The 17019-nt window shown below is 42.0% G+C and overlaps 1 protein-coding gene across 34 annotated transcripts in view; it reads right to left on the bottom strand.

The window, feature by feature from the left end:
* LOC117248330 (neurexin-1a) overlaps positions 1–17019 on the bottom strand; it is a 286729-nt gene that overhangs the window by 158363 nt on the left and 111347 nt on the right. For 24 of the 34 annotated variants that reach the window (XM_078176214.1, XM_078176215.1, XM_078176233.1 and 21 more), the window contains 4 exons: positions 16671–16694; positions 15433–15594; positions 10777–11218; positions 4690–5073 (listed from right to left, as the gene is read on the bottom strand). In XM_078176214.1, coding sequence (XP_078032340.1) covers positions 4690–5073; positions 10777–11218; positions 15433–15594; positions 16671–16694 — 1012 coding nt within the window. The remainder of the gene's footprint in view (positions 1–4689; positions 5074–10776; positions 11219–15432; positions 15595–16670; positions 16695–17019) is intronic. The other 10 variants (XM_078176218.1, XM_078176221.1, XM_078176228.1 and 7 more) reach the window with 1 other exon arrangement.

Below are 17019 nucleotides of genomic sequence, written 5' to 3'. Positions count from 1 at the left end.
AGAAAACAAGGAGTGATTGGGGTGGGGGGGACCCACTTTCAGAGAACTAACAAATTAGGCTGTGCTACTAACAAGGGGGAGTAATGGCAGCCAGACACACAGTTCTTCCTCCATCTCTCCCCCCAAAGGAGAACAGACTGCAGGAAGGGAGAGCTGTCAGCTGCATGTCACAGGATTGTGATGTCCCACAGTATCAGGGCGCCAGACTCAATCCAATTCAAAATTTGCCGGAAAACACCTGCCAAAGGCTTTTGGAAAATGTTTTCATGGCTCTGAGATATCATAAATAATTCAAAGCTGCTCATGTCTTCTTCACCGCAGCCTTCTTTGAGTATCTTAGTGTACACAATCCACATAATAGACTCACTGCTATTAAATATGTGAAAACAACCTGCCAGCTGAGTGGATTTCCAGAGACAGGGAAACTATTCTCTGTAGAGAAAGAAACAGCATCATTGTAGGCCAACTTCACATCTGCTGCACTGTGACCACACGGTGACTTCATTAAAGCTACAAAATGAGAGCAGAGATAGAAAATGGATCAGTGTGTCCATTCAGAGTGGTGGAATCTGCAGCTTCAGCTTTGTGCTGTCAGGAATACACGCAACAGCCAAGATGGCAAAGATTTACTATGTGCGAATAAGGTCTTTCAGCCAGTTGAGACTATTAAAGGAGAATTACCACTAAGTTTAATGATTTACAAGTTCATCTTCAGTCTTTGGTCCATGCTGTGCTTTCAAAGTCTCTGAACAAGACCTAATATATACAGCTGTAGAAACCAAACATCAAAAGCTGTAATGTAAAGTTTAAACACATGTCTTTGACAAGGAATGTGAGACTCATTGAATATTTCCTTCAGGTTTGTGTACTTATATACATTTGACTGTCTATTTGACTCCTAGCCAAACCTCTATTCCACAACACATGCTTATATTCCCAGAAAATCAACCGCCAGTGCTTACAGTCCCATTTTCCATGTTTTTCAACCCATTTTCTGCGCATCTGTGTACATCGCTAAAGGCATGAGACAACCAGTTTGCTCTAATTTGTGACTAAATTCAAGTGTGGTGAATGGTGACTAACACACAGTGTGCTGTCAAAGGGCATGGTTAAAATGTGTTTCAACGCTAAATCTCAGCCATATTCCACTCTGAGGGCATTTCACAATTATGCAATAATATTCTGCACCTCTTGGCTTTAGCTCCGGGCCAATGGCAAATGGCTTTATGCTCTGAAAAGCAATAAATGTGCTCAAAGAACCAGTTTTTCTATAGTTATACTAATTCAAATAATGGTATTATGTTTTCTATCTAAGTGTTGTAGATATTGCTATTGTGGACTATGTTTCAGAGCATGAGAGCCGCCACCAATTGAAGATCCTGGCTGATATATTGCAATATCATGGATTCATGCTTCTTGTTAATGATGGTTTCCAGAGTAATGACTTACAGTATTTAACAACAAAATAATGAACATTCAAAGCTCATAAACTAAGCAGGATAAAGCACTGAGCAAAGCCTCTGCTAACATCTGAGTGTCAGCAGGATGTGAACATGTGTCCAGCAGATGTGCTGTACAGTGAGTATACCTGTGTATCGATCTCTAGCACCTTTCTTTATTCATCGCAGGTAAGTAAACATCCATCTGCAGCCAGTGTCCATGTGAAATAATGCAGGTGCTGTCAGTGCTGGAATCCAGCATGTCATATCTCGTTAGGGAATACGTGTATGTGCTGCAACGCACCTACTACACCATCTGGGTGGCTGCCGTAGCCTCACACTGCAAGACTAATATTTGGGCTAATTAGCAACTGGAGGAACAATGAAGGGGAAGACATTTGGGATGCAAGGGGGGAAATTGCTTTGTCTGCTTAATTAAAATCTCTCAAAATAGGGCGAATAGCTCTGTGGTTCTCTTCGGAAGCTCCACCTCCTGTTCCTTCCACTCGTTGTCGTCCTCCTCCTCCGCCATATGCAGTAGCTGTATTTTGCCACCGGGTGGTACACCATGCATGGATAAGTGAGAGCTGGGGTAATTCTTTTGACAGCTCCTCGGCCTGCTGGTGCCTGCTTCATCCTACCAGCTCAGAGGCAATCTGGAGCCATCAAAACAGCTGGCAGCACGCCAGGGCCCATCCTCCATACCACTGCTCCCACTCACACTCTCGCCGATGCCAGTCTCATACATAGAGCCGAGACAGCCAGAAACCAAGTGAGTTGGTCAGAGAAGTCGAGACGCTAGAAGACGCTCAAGTAGGAGGGAGGAGAGGGGGTCATAGTGGCAGAGACCCTTTTTGGCATCTAGCACTTCCTGTGAAGTAGTTTCAAACACAGAGCTGCATGTTTTCTGCTTTTGTTTTCAGATGAATATCTTTTGAATCCAAGAACACTCTCCGGATAAGTCATTATCTTACTGGAGTGAAACGATCTGTATCCCATGCCCACTCCACCTCCCTCATGTACTATGCCCTAATTCCTGTCAACTCATTAGCTCGAATGGAAGTGCACGTGTGGAGAATGAGAGCCAAGCCTAACTGACACATTCATCAAAGATGGAGGAGATATACTTTGTGCACTCTTTCAGCTTTTCTTCTCTAGAATTATATATTCATTTCTTGTCTTAACTTCACTGCACTCACAAGACTTGTCACATGTCATAAGACAGTTGAGACTAAATTAAATGCATTCATAACAGCAAACAGGAAATCTTTGTTTTATTTTGCTTCCATTTGACTCAGCAGATTTCTATCAGCATCCAGCCATATCATTAGCAACCCAGCCAGACATGTTCTACATCCTAATTACGGGATATTTAGGCAACACCATTTGATAAGGTGAGTGACTTGAGCACAGAGAAGAAGCACGAGCATATGTACAGATGACACATGTAGCTGCGTGGGATGTGTTACATTCCAACTGGAGTTAATTTTTTTCTCCGATGAGAGAACCTGTTCCTGCTGTCGCTCCTGTGCAGATGCATCATGCTGTAACAACAGTGTGACATGCTTGGGCTCTTTTTGACGTTTGCCTTGATTATGCATATGTTAACAGTTTTTTGCTTATTTGCTGCCATCGCCCTTTGAGACTCCATGATGAAAACTCAATGCATACAGCTGCAACATAAAAGTTTTGCCACTTGAGTGCAATCCTGTCTTTGGGGACTTACACATATTGTAAACATTGTATCAGTCGGAGGTAATATTTGTGTTGGTTTGATATTAATTATAAATCACTGTATACAGTAGCTATACATACAGTGAATATACACTTCGGCTGATGCACTTGGGTATGATTTATTCATGGATACAAAACAAACATGTCATTGAGTTAAAAACTATTGAGTAATAGTCTCAACTGATTTTCATTACACCCAAATCCTAGGCTATTAATATAAATCTCTTTGGTGAATAAACTATACATCCAACATATTTATTCACTCAGTCTGATTATGTAAATAAGCCTGAAATCCCAATTTTAGTCAGAATATAATTGCCTTAGAGCAGACCATATTAGCAAGTGAAGGATTTGGCTTCCTCACACAGCTGGTTGCTGTTTTAATCCGGCTAGATTTTAATCAAACAGGTCAAAGGGCAATCCTCTGGTCAAAAAGGCCAACAAGCTAATGCTGGACAGGCAGAGAAGCGGGACCACGTTGAGCCACACATTAGTGACCACAGAAATTCCTTTATGACTGGTTATTAAATTTAGCTACATTACAGATACGGTTACGACAAAATACAAATACAGTAAAAAGGATTTGCAGTGGAGCGCTAAGGCCAGTTTATCAAGCTGGCCTCGGGGGTAACTTCAAGCAAATGCAACTCTGACTATAGACAAACAGATAAACAAATATTGGTTATAATGCCATAAGCTATAACTCTCCCAACATGAAACACTACTGAGGAATTTGAGATTTTATTTTATTATGAGCGCCTATAAAAACTGTGCTTTCTGTGTAATAAACCACTGCAGAGTCAGGTTTACGTCTGCTCCAGCTAAGACATGGAGCTATAAGAGTTCACTGTGTGACACTCACTTCTCTTATTTCTCTTCTCTGGAGGAGAGAGGGATAAGTATTCTGCACCAGGTCTGGTCATGAGCGAGTGGTTTGATGAGCCAAATGGTTAGCAGAAGACAGCCAATTTACAGGCTAGTGTGCATGGTGGACGTGACCAGCAGCGTCTCAGTGGTGCATCAGTCACCTGCCACTCAACATAGTCGAACATCAGGCAGTCAACACTCTATGTACCCTGACTCATTCTGTCTGCCTTTCTGTGGCTGTCTGTGTCCACCTGCACACTTTCTTTCCTGTCTGGTATTACTTTCAGTTTGCTGTTTGAGAGCTGCTCATGTTCAACCATCAGCGCAGATAAAAAGACCACCTGCAGGCTTTTGTCTGGTGATGCTGCTCAACCTGAACTTAAAAGGAGGTCTCTCTCAGATGAAGAATAATAAATCTAAAGTGTATATAATTAAAATAAGTCTTTTTCTGGTTGTCTTTGATGTCAACTATATTCACATTTCCACAACCCCATGCTTACCTCAAGACAATGCATAGTGAGGTAGAAGTGTGTCACTGTGTAGCATCGTCAACATTTCACACTGACAAATCCAGATTGTGCCTGCCAGACAGAAATGACATGCTTCCAAACAGGTGCGCAGACAAAATGAGACAAAAACAAAGTCCTACCTCTTTCGCAAGAGCGTCCCAGGTATCCAGTCCCGGAGCAGTCACACACGTAGCGGTTCCAGCCCTCTCTACAGACCCCATTGTTTTGGCAAGGGTTGCTCAAACACTGTTTAGGAGGCTCTTTTGAGCAGGAGGGCTTGACCCCGGCAGCCTTCTGGACCTCAGCCAGGCGCCGGACATCCTTGCTCTGTCCGTCAATGAATAGATCCCGGATGCAGCCCACGTAGCCGTAGTTGAGTAGTGCTGTCCACACCTCAGTGGGGAACACCAGCCCCATTTTGTTCTCTGGCAGACCCCCAAGGTAGAGGTTGTCATCCAAGTCTAGGATCTCACTTTCTCCAGGGGCTGTGTAGGCAGTACGGAGTGTGTTGATAGAGATGGTACCTAAAAAATAAGAAACAGTGGGAGAGGTTTTTTTTTTGTTTTCCTTTTTTGAACAACTCTGAGGTTATTCACCAGACAGACACATTTTTCTACCTACAGGTGACTGTAGATGCTTAACAACACTATCTGCCCTGCAGTAACACAAACATGCAGAGAAGACCCATTTAAAGATGGTTTGATGAAGAAATTTACTTAATTAGTGTTATCCATCTGGACAAGGTCAGGATTTTCTTCATTTAGAATGACTGATGAGTGTTGATAAGACACATTAATCACGGGACAGCTAGTCTATTAGTAGCCTAATCTAGGATCCCTAAGAGTATCCTCTCCATTTTCCTTGGATTTCCCATAATAAATCTCCTTTATCTATAAAGCAGTGGTCATAAAAAAGAAAGGAGAGGAGAAGAAAAATCGTTGCCCCCTCTATCATCTCAGCCGACCAAACAAATAAAAAAACAAAAAACATCATAGCCATCTTTCTGAACTTGATTAACGGACTGCAGGCTGTTTTTTTTCACCCTGTCTCTCCTTCTGTTTGCCTCTCTAACACATAAACCTGCAATGAGAGTTTGTGTGTTTCCCCACTGTGATTTATCGCTCTCATTCAGGTTTAATTCTCGATCTGGAGCACGGTAAACAACAGCGGACATGACTGGACTGTAAAGCTGTGGAAAGGAAGGCCTTACTGTGGAACTCAGACCGGGTGATTAATTTGTATATGGATCTGTTACTCTCAGTGCAGGAGCCATTGTGGATCTTTAATTAATGGTGGCTGCCTCCACTGCCCGCATCCTCGTCCAGTAATCTATATACCGTGCCGCTGAGGATCCGCACAGGCCACTGCCTGGGGAGAGTGGCAGAGAAATAGTAGGCTAAGGATGCTCAAAAATAGAATTGCCATAAAGTCATAATTTGCATTTTGAGTGGCAGATGCATGCCATGGCAGATATGAAGGAGCTATTAGCTGATTGCCTCAGGCTAAATGGCAGAGACCTAACTATTTGTATGAGGAAGAAGAGCACAGCTTTTAAGTTACTTTTCTAGTCAAAGTGTTTATGTTGAGAAACAAGCCCTAAGCCACACATAAATTTTCAGCAGGGCTGCCTGGTGCATTTTAGAGACGCATTAGACATTAAATGGGGCCTTTCACATTTCATTACAGCTACCATTAGCATGCATGAATGTACATATCACAATTAATTATACGTATGATAAATATATGTATATTGGTTTCAGTGAAAGCACAATGTCATTGTTTTTCTTTGCCTTTGGATCTGTGAACATGAGGAAAGGCTGCCACAAAAGGAAAATAAGAATTAAATCCCTATTTAAGCTCATAATAATTTTGGTTATGCACATGTTTTATGGCCAAGGTGAGCCAGCCTTCTTGCATAAGTGCTTGAGCGAGACAGCTAAGGACCTAGTGCACAATGATTAACCTGGTCCCACTAACATGTTCCAGCTCTTTTCTCGGGGTCTTGGCCCCCGGCATCTGTTCCAGCACTTTCCTGCCGCCACCCACTGCCCCTGCTCTCTCCAGCCACAGCTGTTGTGACTTCCAAGCTTTGCACACTTGGCAAGGGCCACCCGTCACGCAGCCAGAACAGCTCCCTTCAGGTTATCGCTAACGAGCTCAGTACATCAAACTCATTAGCGAGGAAACTTTTCTCGGAGTAGAGCAGGTGCCCAGCTGAAGAATAAGCATCGGTGTGGTCAGCGTGAATTGTGATGCAAGTATCTAGACCACAGTTATGTTGGATCTCGCCATATGACAGGTAGCTGCAGTACAAGATACCTTTGGTTTGTTACATTACTTTGAATTACACGGTTACAAAGTAAATACTTGAGCAGTCATCATCTAAGGGCTTCTTTAAATCCCATGGTATCTATACAGTACCTAAGTCTTATTACAGTCATAAACAGCAAACAAGGATGCTGTAAGTCTACAGTAAGCATGTCTGTCTAAATTGATGTAAGTGGGAGACAAGAGAAGGATGTCAGCATCTTTCAGGCATCTGCTCAGAGTGTTCTGCTCACTTGTCACAGTCCTGTAAGGAAGTGTGTAAACACAGTCAAGCTATGTTAAGTCAGAAGGCACTACACAATCCCATGGGGACATGTGCCATCACCAGGCTAGCAGCATGGGGAACATATCACACATACACACATTGCAGGACAGCCTATGTTTGGAACAGTATTCATAGCCAAGAGGGGAAGGGGATGTGTCTCTGCAAACGCTACTGAGCATAAAAGAGGAGGAGATGGATACAGAACAAGATGGGAACATGGAGATAAAGATGTCTGGAGAGAAGATGAGGGAGGGGTATACGATGACAGATAAGAAAGCAGATGAGAGAACAGCAGCAGCAAATAATACTTTGAGCAGCAAGTACAGGTTGTACAATATTGGGGTGTGTTAAACAAAATGATGATACAGGTAATAATTGAGGATGGATAATGATGACGAAGATCAGCATTCCAGCAAACTTTAAAGCCCGTTGACCACATTTCTGTCTCTCCTTCTCTTTCTCTGCAGCCTGAGCCGTAAGTGGTACTCCATCATCAAACCTGAAGGCAGGGGTCCAAAGGACAGCTCAGATCTCTCGCACACTTTCTGCATCAGCAGCCAGGCTCAACTTGGCATGATGTCCCCTAACCCCACTCACACATCCCCAAAACATGTTAGACAGGGGATTACTACAATCCAGTTAGGGCGATACGGCCAAATCTCTCTATGTGATTGGATTCTCTGTAGAGAGAGGAGCTTGCGAGTGGGCTGTGGGGATGGGGGATGTGTTGTCTGTATGTGTACGTATGTGCATGTGTCTATTTGTGTGCTGTAAGTGTGTAGATGTTTGTGAGTGAAGCAGTGGTGTGCGTGCCCTGGCAGGAAGTGGGGCTTCAACAGAGCAATGTCCGTGTAATGTCTCTGATGAGTGACCCACAGCACTCCCGGCCCAGAAGCCCTCACTTAAAAGCAGAGTGTCTCTTAGCGTCTCTAATGCATTGAGGTTAGAAGATGCTGTCTGAGCGCGAGAGTCCATTTACAGGGTTGCTTCCTGCAGGAAGAACCGGCTAAACTAAATAGGGCAGGGATCATTATCCGCCATTGTCACGGCTGCAGGAAGTGTTGCACATGGAGGACCCGGCTGCAGACAATTACGTCTGGCTGTTGAGTTGCACTTTTGTTTTGAGTGATGTGCTCGGTGGTGTGTATTAATAAAACATCTGACACACAGATGAAAAGCAGAGCGTACCGTATGTTTCGTGACTCATGCTCTCGGGGGACTAGTGAATTCTTTTCTTGTGATTTAAAATTACCTTAATTCTACAAATTAATAAAAAGCATAACAAAAGGGTGCTGGGGTGTATAATTGCCTACTGAGCTTCACATGTGGACTATTAACACTGATTAATACCTTAACCAGTATTGGTTATGTTCATTCAGGCTCTCACAAAGGCATACTTATGCTTTTTTGAGTCTATATCCACAAATGAAGTATGTCTTTACTTCATAAAGCTTTGAGCCTGCTCAGTTTTTCCCAAACATCAATATGTAGCAATAACTCACAGAAAAAAATAAATATAAAAATCTGCATTTGGAAAAGCTATTAGAAAGTTTTTATATCACTCGATTTGCACAAATCCGCTATTTAATGCACCATTAAAATTACATGTATCCTGTGGGAATGGAAATCGCATGGGGCCTTTCCAGTACAAAGGAACTGCAAAAATTCTAATGCCTCCATTTGAGGTGCCATGCACACATCATTACACACTGCAAACAATAGTGCTTTGTGCAGTTCACAGAAATCTCGAGATGCAAGATTTTAGATTTGGGAAGACTGCATACTTGCAGAATATAATGGGCTTAAATTTTAAGGGTGCACAAAGATAAAATGGTGCTGGTAAATTTGAAAACTGCTTTGTAACTTTAAACAGTTTGTGAGTGCACTGTGCCGCACTCTAACCATTTTGTTACTCTGCTCACATGGGAAGTCATCACATTACAGAGCCCCTTTTATGTCCCCTTTACACTCCAGTATGTAAGTGTTGATGCCTAAGTCTTGAGGAAAGGAAGAAAAGTTATTCTGAAATGTCATTAGTGCACAGCTCAGCACAGCACTGTGCAGCAACTGTCTCAGTCCTGGGAGAGACCACCTCCTGTTTCCATGGAAACTTGGGCAGGGTAGACAGAGAGAACAGCGAGTAGAGCGAGCTCCACTTAAAAAAAAAAAAAAAAGATGTTCGACAGCTTTTGTGTGTGTGCGTGTTTTAGTGTGTGGGGGTGGATGATGGGAGGTTACTCGACAGATCATTAACACAATCTAATTTAGACAGTGTTTGTTATAGTTTGGTCTACCATAACTAAATGTTGTAGATTTATGTTGAGAAATCAGCCACAGCTTTTTTTTTTTTTCTAATTTTAAGTTGAAGCCAAGCCCCTCAGTACTGTATATTACTGTACATGACTGTATTAAGCCACCTTAATGAGAGCATTGGAGCAGATTTTTCTGTATATGAAACCAGCAATGATTTATGCAAGTGAAGGTAGAATTATAAAAGGAGCACATGAATGGGCTCTATAGGTATTCTAACAATGTATACAGCTCAATTTAGAACACAGCCCAGTGTTGCTTTGGGGGGTAATGAAACAGTTAATCTAATTTCCACCTCTTGAGATGGAGTGGAAAACATGGTCAAGGGGTATATCTAATTTGCAGCATGACATTGCAGGGCCTTGGCTCCAAGCACACACTAACAAATTGCTGCTTAGATAAGCAAATCAACAGGGACCAGAGCAGAGCGACCCGGGGCTTAGAGGACACAACAGGAGTCGGGGCAAAGTTATTTTGTGGCAAATATACGTCTGGAAATCACAACATATGACACATAGGTTACACTATACGCTACTGCCATCAAAACATTTTTTTTTATTAAATGACTGGAATTGTTTAACTGTTTACAAAAAGCATCCAGCGCAAATAAATCTTATTTTCAGTGGAGATGTATCAGCCTCGGTAAAGTAATGGATATTTTCTTTTACAGAAAACTTAACTGTGACCCTGCAGTAGTATTTTTGTTGCAGTTAAATAATTCATCTAGACGGTGCACAGCAGAGCTCGTACTCTAGGTCTCTGCTGAGTGTTGTATTGTATGTACAAGTCTATAATCGTTATTCACACTACAGACAAGTTCATCATCATTCATACCAACATGCCAACATTTATGTATGCAGTGGCCCTGGGGCCCTAACACACTGCAGCTAAAGAGAACACATGCAGATAGCCAAAACACAATCAAATCAAGAGACCATCTTTGCCAATCAGACAACGCATATGCAGCAGAAAATTCAGAAATTAGGTGTATAGCAGCTATCTGCAACAATATCTGAGTCAGATTTTTTCTAATTGAAATAAATTGAAATCATTGGATTACTTTCCAAACACCATTGATGGCCAAATAACTTCAGCAGGTTTCTGTATTTGGTTGCATTGTCTGTATTTGTAGCACATTTTGTTTTGCTGCACGTGTTGTCTCAAATTTATTTAGTTTTTTTCTTGTAATATTTTTCTTAATTTGCTAATGTTTTGTCTATTTCCATGTGCAAACTGTCAGGGCCACCACAGCTGTAGCAGCAAGAGCCCACACTTCCATGTTCTTAACCTAAAGATTGTAAATGTTAATGAACTGAGAAGTTACCTGATCTACCGTCCCGCTGGAAGTCCACATGGTACCACTCGCCATCATTGACTTTCTTATTGACTGCCTTGGTCTTTGTGGTTCCTGAGCCCATGTCCAGCAGCAGGTATAGATGGCCATCCAGCATCTCGATGGCAAAGAAGTCCACCTTGAGAGTCTGGGGACTCTTGGAATCCTTCGGCTGCTGCTTGGGCTTGCCATGGCTGAAGAGGAGAAGGCCATTGGGCTCTGTGGTACGGAAGTCAAAGGAGATGGAGCCTGTCTTCTTAGCGTTCCACTTGTTGAGGATGATAAACGACTCTGGCGTCTCGAACGTGATGGGGTCGAGAGTGGCCACATTCTCGCACTTGAAGGCCACAGTGCCATGGACCTTCATCTTGGGATCACCCTGCTTGGCCATCCTGGACAGCTCAAGTCTCACATCGTTGTTTTTGTACACAACCTGAGCAAGGAGTAGAGTAAGAAAGTCAGACAAACAGTAGCATATCTCACCTCCAAAGTAAAAGATTGATTCTTTGTCACTTGTATTGCTGTTCAATGCAAAAGTTTCAGGCAATCTAATAATTCAGGTGCATAACTGACTTGCTATAAAAAAATGAATGAGCAGGATATGTCAGACAGCAGTTGTCCATGTGATATTTCACCCCCTGAGGACAGTCTTTTCATAAGCAGGGCTTGCACGGCTCAAGCCTCAGTTATCTTTGTCACACTGCACCTATGCGTGAGGAACTGTGGCACCAAATGTCGTTCCCATCGCCCTGCCATCTTGCTCCCTATTGGAAGCCTTCACAACACATGCACAGTGTACTTTGGCTGGGTGAGGTGTAAATAGTTGAGACTTCCATTTTGACTCTTAGCTTCAGTGTCAAGTAAAGAGGAGACAGCCTGAATTTAAGAGGCAATGGTGATAATGGTCAGAGAGAATGATTCCATCAAGAAGCATCTCCTGGGATTGTGTGTGAAAAGTGAGATGGAGAGTGATAAATCTAAACTGCTGCCTTGATTGCAGGTGTAGAGTAAAATGCTGATTAAGGCCCCTGTTGCAGCCTGTGATTAGAATAAAAGTGGGCAGATGATGGATATGCCTCTCTTAAGCAAATTAAAAATGACTGCATGAGCGTACACATTGCAGCATTTGGTATCCTGTGCATAACTTAGAAAACTGATGATATACAAAAATCTACTGTAGGTATTTTTATGGAAAATCCCTCATATCAATAGCAGTTTATAACTGCAGACACTGTAAACCAGACAGAAGAAGTGCTGTGACCTTTGAGGTGCCAAGTGCTGAAGAGCTAAGGCGCAGAAGTGACAGACAGCAGCAGCCCCTTATAAAAACTGAGCTGTAGCGTCATTAAAATACTATTTAAACATGGATGAGAATCATTATCATATAGTGCAGAGAAAGTATCAAGTGACCAATTTGCCAACTTGATCATTTTTAATTACTGTTTGTCTCACTAATCAACTCCATTTGTGTATGAAACTTATCTTTAATCTCCTGTTTCATAGCTATATCAATGCAGCATTAGTGGCATATTAAATTCTGTTAAGAACACTATAGAAGGATGCTCCTGAAGTATTTATTTTCTAAATACTGATCAAAACATATCTCTAAAGACAAAAAAGGAGCTACAATAAGTGTCGGGGGGCACTGCATGCCGCACTGTCTGGAAATCAAACAGGAGTGCTGCTGTAATTGGCAACAATCTTGCAAAAAATTAGAGACAGCCGTATCTTTATCATTATCCAATCTCCATAATGAAAGAGTATCTTGAATAAGTGCAGCTGTAATAGCAAGAATCCCTCTGTCTCGTTACATCTAATTTCCATATGAGAAACTAATTAACAGTTTGGTGAATGTCAAAACTTTTTCATTAAAACATCAGTGTGGTCATTACATTTTAAAAACTGCCTCACAACAAAAACACACTCACATACATTTAAAGTGCTCCAATATAATGTGTCAATCAGTTTTCAAAGCAAATATCATGAAGACAATTCAGAGTTTAGGCACAAAGCTGTCAATAGTATGCCAGGCAGGCTGCCCCCGGGGGCACAAGCAGTGTCAGTGATCTCTTCCACACCACTGTGGCACTACTAATTGGTAGATAAGGTTATCAAGTGACAGACAGACCCTATTATCGTTAGCATGCATATGTATTTACATAACAAAAGAGTTTTATAGGTAAATCTATACTGCTTTCAGCAGGACAAATCAAATGAGTTACAGCTGTGGAAAACACTGCCCATGTCCTGTATTTGTTGTCATGCTAAGCGTTCACCTGAAAACGGGGACACCTCCGATGGGATTGCATTTGCATGGAGCATTATGTTTATCACCGAGTCAGATCTTCTGTGTCTAACCGTTCAGGTAGATGGAGCTCATAGCGGTGCATCAGAATTAGGTAAGCTCAGGCTTGTAAATGCTTTGTGACTGGCTGTATCAGATGGCATTTAACTGCACAGAAAACAGGAAACTGATAATGGCAGGCTTTTATTCCCACGTCTTTATCTTCCCACTAAAAAAATATGTACAATGCTGTACATTTTTCAAGCCCAGTGGAATGTTTTAAAGATTTCACACAAACAGAATAGGAATAAAAAGGTCATTTGACAAGAATCTCCTGACACAACAAAGAATGTAAACGAGGTAAAACAATAAAAGATGATATCTCTGCCTGCTGGACCTTAGTCATGTAGACTAAAGGTGCAACAGATACAGCCAATAAACCCGAATCAATTCTTTATAGTCAAGACAAAGGGCACCTTTCAGAGTCAAAGGAGCTTTGGTCTGAGCTACAACTGGAGCTGTGCTAGTAGTGCTGCACTAATTTGTCATCAAGCTAGGGCTGTGACATCTGAGCAATTACTGCACCACCGTTTGTTTTGCCATCAGAACCAACAGGCAGGCGTGGCAACTCAAACTGGAATCTGCACACGAATGCTGCAACAAGCCATGAGAACATGCCATCAATCAGGGCCCACAGCACACACAGTTACATCACCTCTCATATGTTATCATGACACACACAGACAATGACCTGAGAGGGGGCTTCTGTACAATGCAACAGGCTGGATCAGAGCTTGGTAATGCCATAAAAATGTCTGATTTAACAAATTAAAAGCCAAGTACATTCAATTATGGCATTTATAAAGTATGGGCTTTGTGTCTTTTTTTGCACTGGAAAAAATGCATTGTCGAGTTAAAGCATAATAATAAATTATCCTAAGAGGAAACAAAAGAGGGGAAATGCTGTATGTCTCATGTGAGGGGAACAATCACAGCTATGCACCATGTTTAAGTTATTATTTTTGAGCAATTCAGACTCACATTAAGCAGCCACTGTGGTTAGAGTGACCAAGAGCAGTTAGGGCACCTATCTCAATCCCTTTGTCACCACCTCAGTTAACATGTAGTTCACTAAGATACTCCCCTTCAAAACCAGACCTCTAATGAGCTGTACACGCGTGTGGACATGTGGTCCACGCCCTGCCCGCTCATTAAAGAGAGCTGCCTCAGACCTCTCTCAGGTTCACTGAGGACGACAGCCTGTGCTTGAGGTGAGAGACAAAATGTAGGACACCACAGGAGCAAGAAAAGCTGGAACAACGAAAAAGCAGGGAGACAACGGAAAGGGGGGAAACGGCTTTTGAAATTAAAAGATAAATGGAGGGATCATTTTGCAGTACTTTGGAGATTTGCCTGCTAGATATCTTTGTGTATCCCTGGTGGCTCCTGAAGTAAATGCTTTGGGTCAGAATCCCTATTAACCAGCAAAAATAAAAAATACTACTGTACAGCTTAAAGTGAAAGGTATAACTTATGAACCCCTCAGCAGGGAGAAATTACCTCTTCCTCTCTTGCTTCATCTCTAGGGAAACGTGTAGACTATATACAGTACATACTTCTTGAATACTAGAACATATGAGGAAAGGGGCGTATGACAAATGACGTACTAGAAGTCATGAGCCAGATTCAAAAGGGCTCCTAATGACAGGCATCATCCCAGATATAAAAAGCGCTTAATATCCTGACAGCATATATGTCAGACATGTACATTTCTGCACCTTGTTGTGTGCCATTTTTTTACGAGGTGAAAGTTGACACCCAGTTGCACATTTCAAGCACAAGTTAAATTTGTGTAAATAGACACACTACTACAAAACCAAACGTAACAGTAATAATGTAAGTCATTAGGTAAGTGGTCTGGTGTTGCATATTCCCCCGTGAAAGAATAGCGAGGTGTTAAGTGTGTCAGTTGGCTGACTGCTCATGAAAATTCAACTGCCTGATCTCAGGATCACTGCTCCTCTTTGAAGTGCACCTGACGGAGCTCTACGAAGCCTGTGGTAAATTCCACTCTCAGACTGTTCTTTATGTGCGGCTGTGTGGTACACCAGACACCTCGAAGCGCACGTGTGTATGCGTGCACGTGTGTATAACATTAAGAGTGCACTGAGGGGGTGGCGGAGGCAAAATAAAGTTAGTGTGAGAGTATGTGAGGAAAAAAGGAGAAACTAACTAAAGCAAAGTGTAAAGGATGAGACAGGGTCAGTGTGTGGGTGGAATGGCCTGTTTTGGAGTCCTGAGGTGAAGCCAGTCATATCCTGTACACCCACCAGCCTCAGAGTGCACACAGAAGTGGTGTTTACCTCCTTGAGGCAGCCCATGAAGTTGTTGCTAACTGGAGATCCAGGCAGGTCAGCTGTGCTAGGACTCCCTCCAACATAGAAAAAGTCGTCAGAGCCTAGCATGGTGTAGTCTTCTTGTGTATATCCTGTGGTGGTCAGAATCCCATCCACGGATATTGTTACCTAGGCAACAAAGCACAGGGAAAGGACACGCTATACTCAAACAGCCTATAAACTGCAAGGTTATTGCCTTTCCTTCTTGTTGTCTATGACAGACTTCCCTATATGTTTTTTAAACCCATTTTCATGTCTGTTTTCATTGTCTTTTTTCTTGTTTTTTGTTATTATTTTGTCCAGTTTGATTAGTTGGAAGACTGCAAGCCTTCAAAGGAATGCTATTCTAGTTAAAGTGTTAGTGAAGTGCCCATACTACAGTGTTAGTATTGCTCCTACTGCAACTTAAAAGTACTTTAGCAGACACAAAAATGGTGTTAGTAGAATGTTATCTAGGTTAGTTAAACTATTAATTCCATATTAGTACGTCCAGCAGTTCTACAAAAGAAATCAGAAAGTGCCACTAGGTTAGAGAGGGAGCACATGCTATGAAAAGCACAATCACCTTTTAGTATAGGACAATGACTGGGGGTATTACAGAAAAAGAGCATGCATTTGTCTTTTCTTTTTGGATACAAGCATACAAAAAGAAAATTCTTGACTGGGATACAGAGTCAGTATTTCGACACTTGCCGCAGTGTCAGATGCATGCAAAAGCTAATGGACACTGCAAAACCACAAAGAGAAATAAGAACGCACCAGAGAAGCACCAATGACAAACACAGCTCAACTGTCACATTCATGTTGACAAATGGGCAGTTTGACATTTGCAACACTTAGTCAAAGTGCATGCCATGCAAAGTGAATGGGGATACAACTGGCTGAGCCAAAGAGCATCAGGCCAGCCAGACAGGAGAGGGTCCTCAATATTAACCACAGCTTGATGCAAAAGGCTCGAAATGATGCTCCTAAAAAGGTGGACCAAACAGAATTGGACAGGAAACAAGTGAAATAAAGAGGGTGAAACCAATGAATGAACCAAGAAATTAAAAAGGATTCGAAAAGTAAGCAGAAGAGTACCAACCGCAATTTCCCTTTTTTTGTAAATGACGTCTACAGTAAAAAAAGAAAGAAAAGAAACACACGGCAAACCCAAACTAAGAAACAATTAGAATGATATCTACCGAACAATGTAGTTTGTTTACCATAGCGTGTCCAATGCCTGAGTGCTTTGTGGAAAAGGGGGGAGAAAGGAAATTAAAAACTGTGAACAGAATAACGATTGTTACTCAAATAATATATGATGGTCAATACTGTTAGTACATTGTTAAACGGCAAAAACCATACTGGTTAGTAGAATGACACATTCCATGAATGATGTTAGTTTCCAAAGCATGTTAGTAACATAGAGGAAAAAAAGGGCAAAATAAGTTTAACAAGAAAAAAGCAGACTAAGGAAATAACAGTAATGCTCCACAAGAGGTGCCAGAGCTCAACCAGTGACTCCCTAAGTTCCTCATGGTGTTTTTTGCACCATGTGTTGTATGTGACCAG

This window comes from Epinephelus lanceolatus, chromosome 17, assembly GCF_041903045.1.
Source record: "Epinephelus lanceolatus isolate andai-2023 chromosome 17, ASM4190304v1, whole genome shotgun sequence".
Lineage (NCBI taxonomy): Eukaryota > Metazoa > Chordata > Actinopteri > Perciformes > Serranidae > Epinephelus > Epinephelus lanceolatus.
Note: the sequence above shows the minus strand (reverse complement) of the source record. Positions and strands in the feature narration are given on the sequence as shown.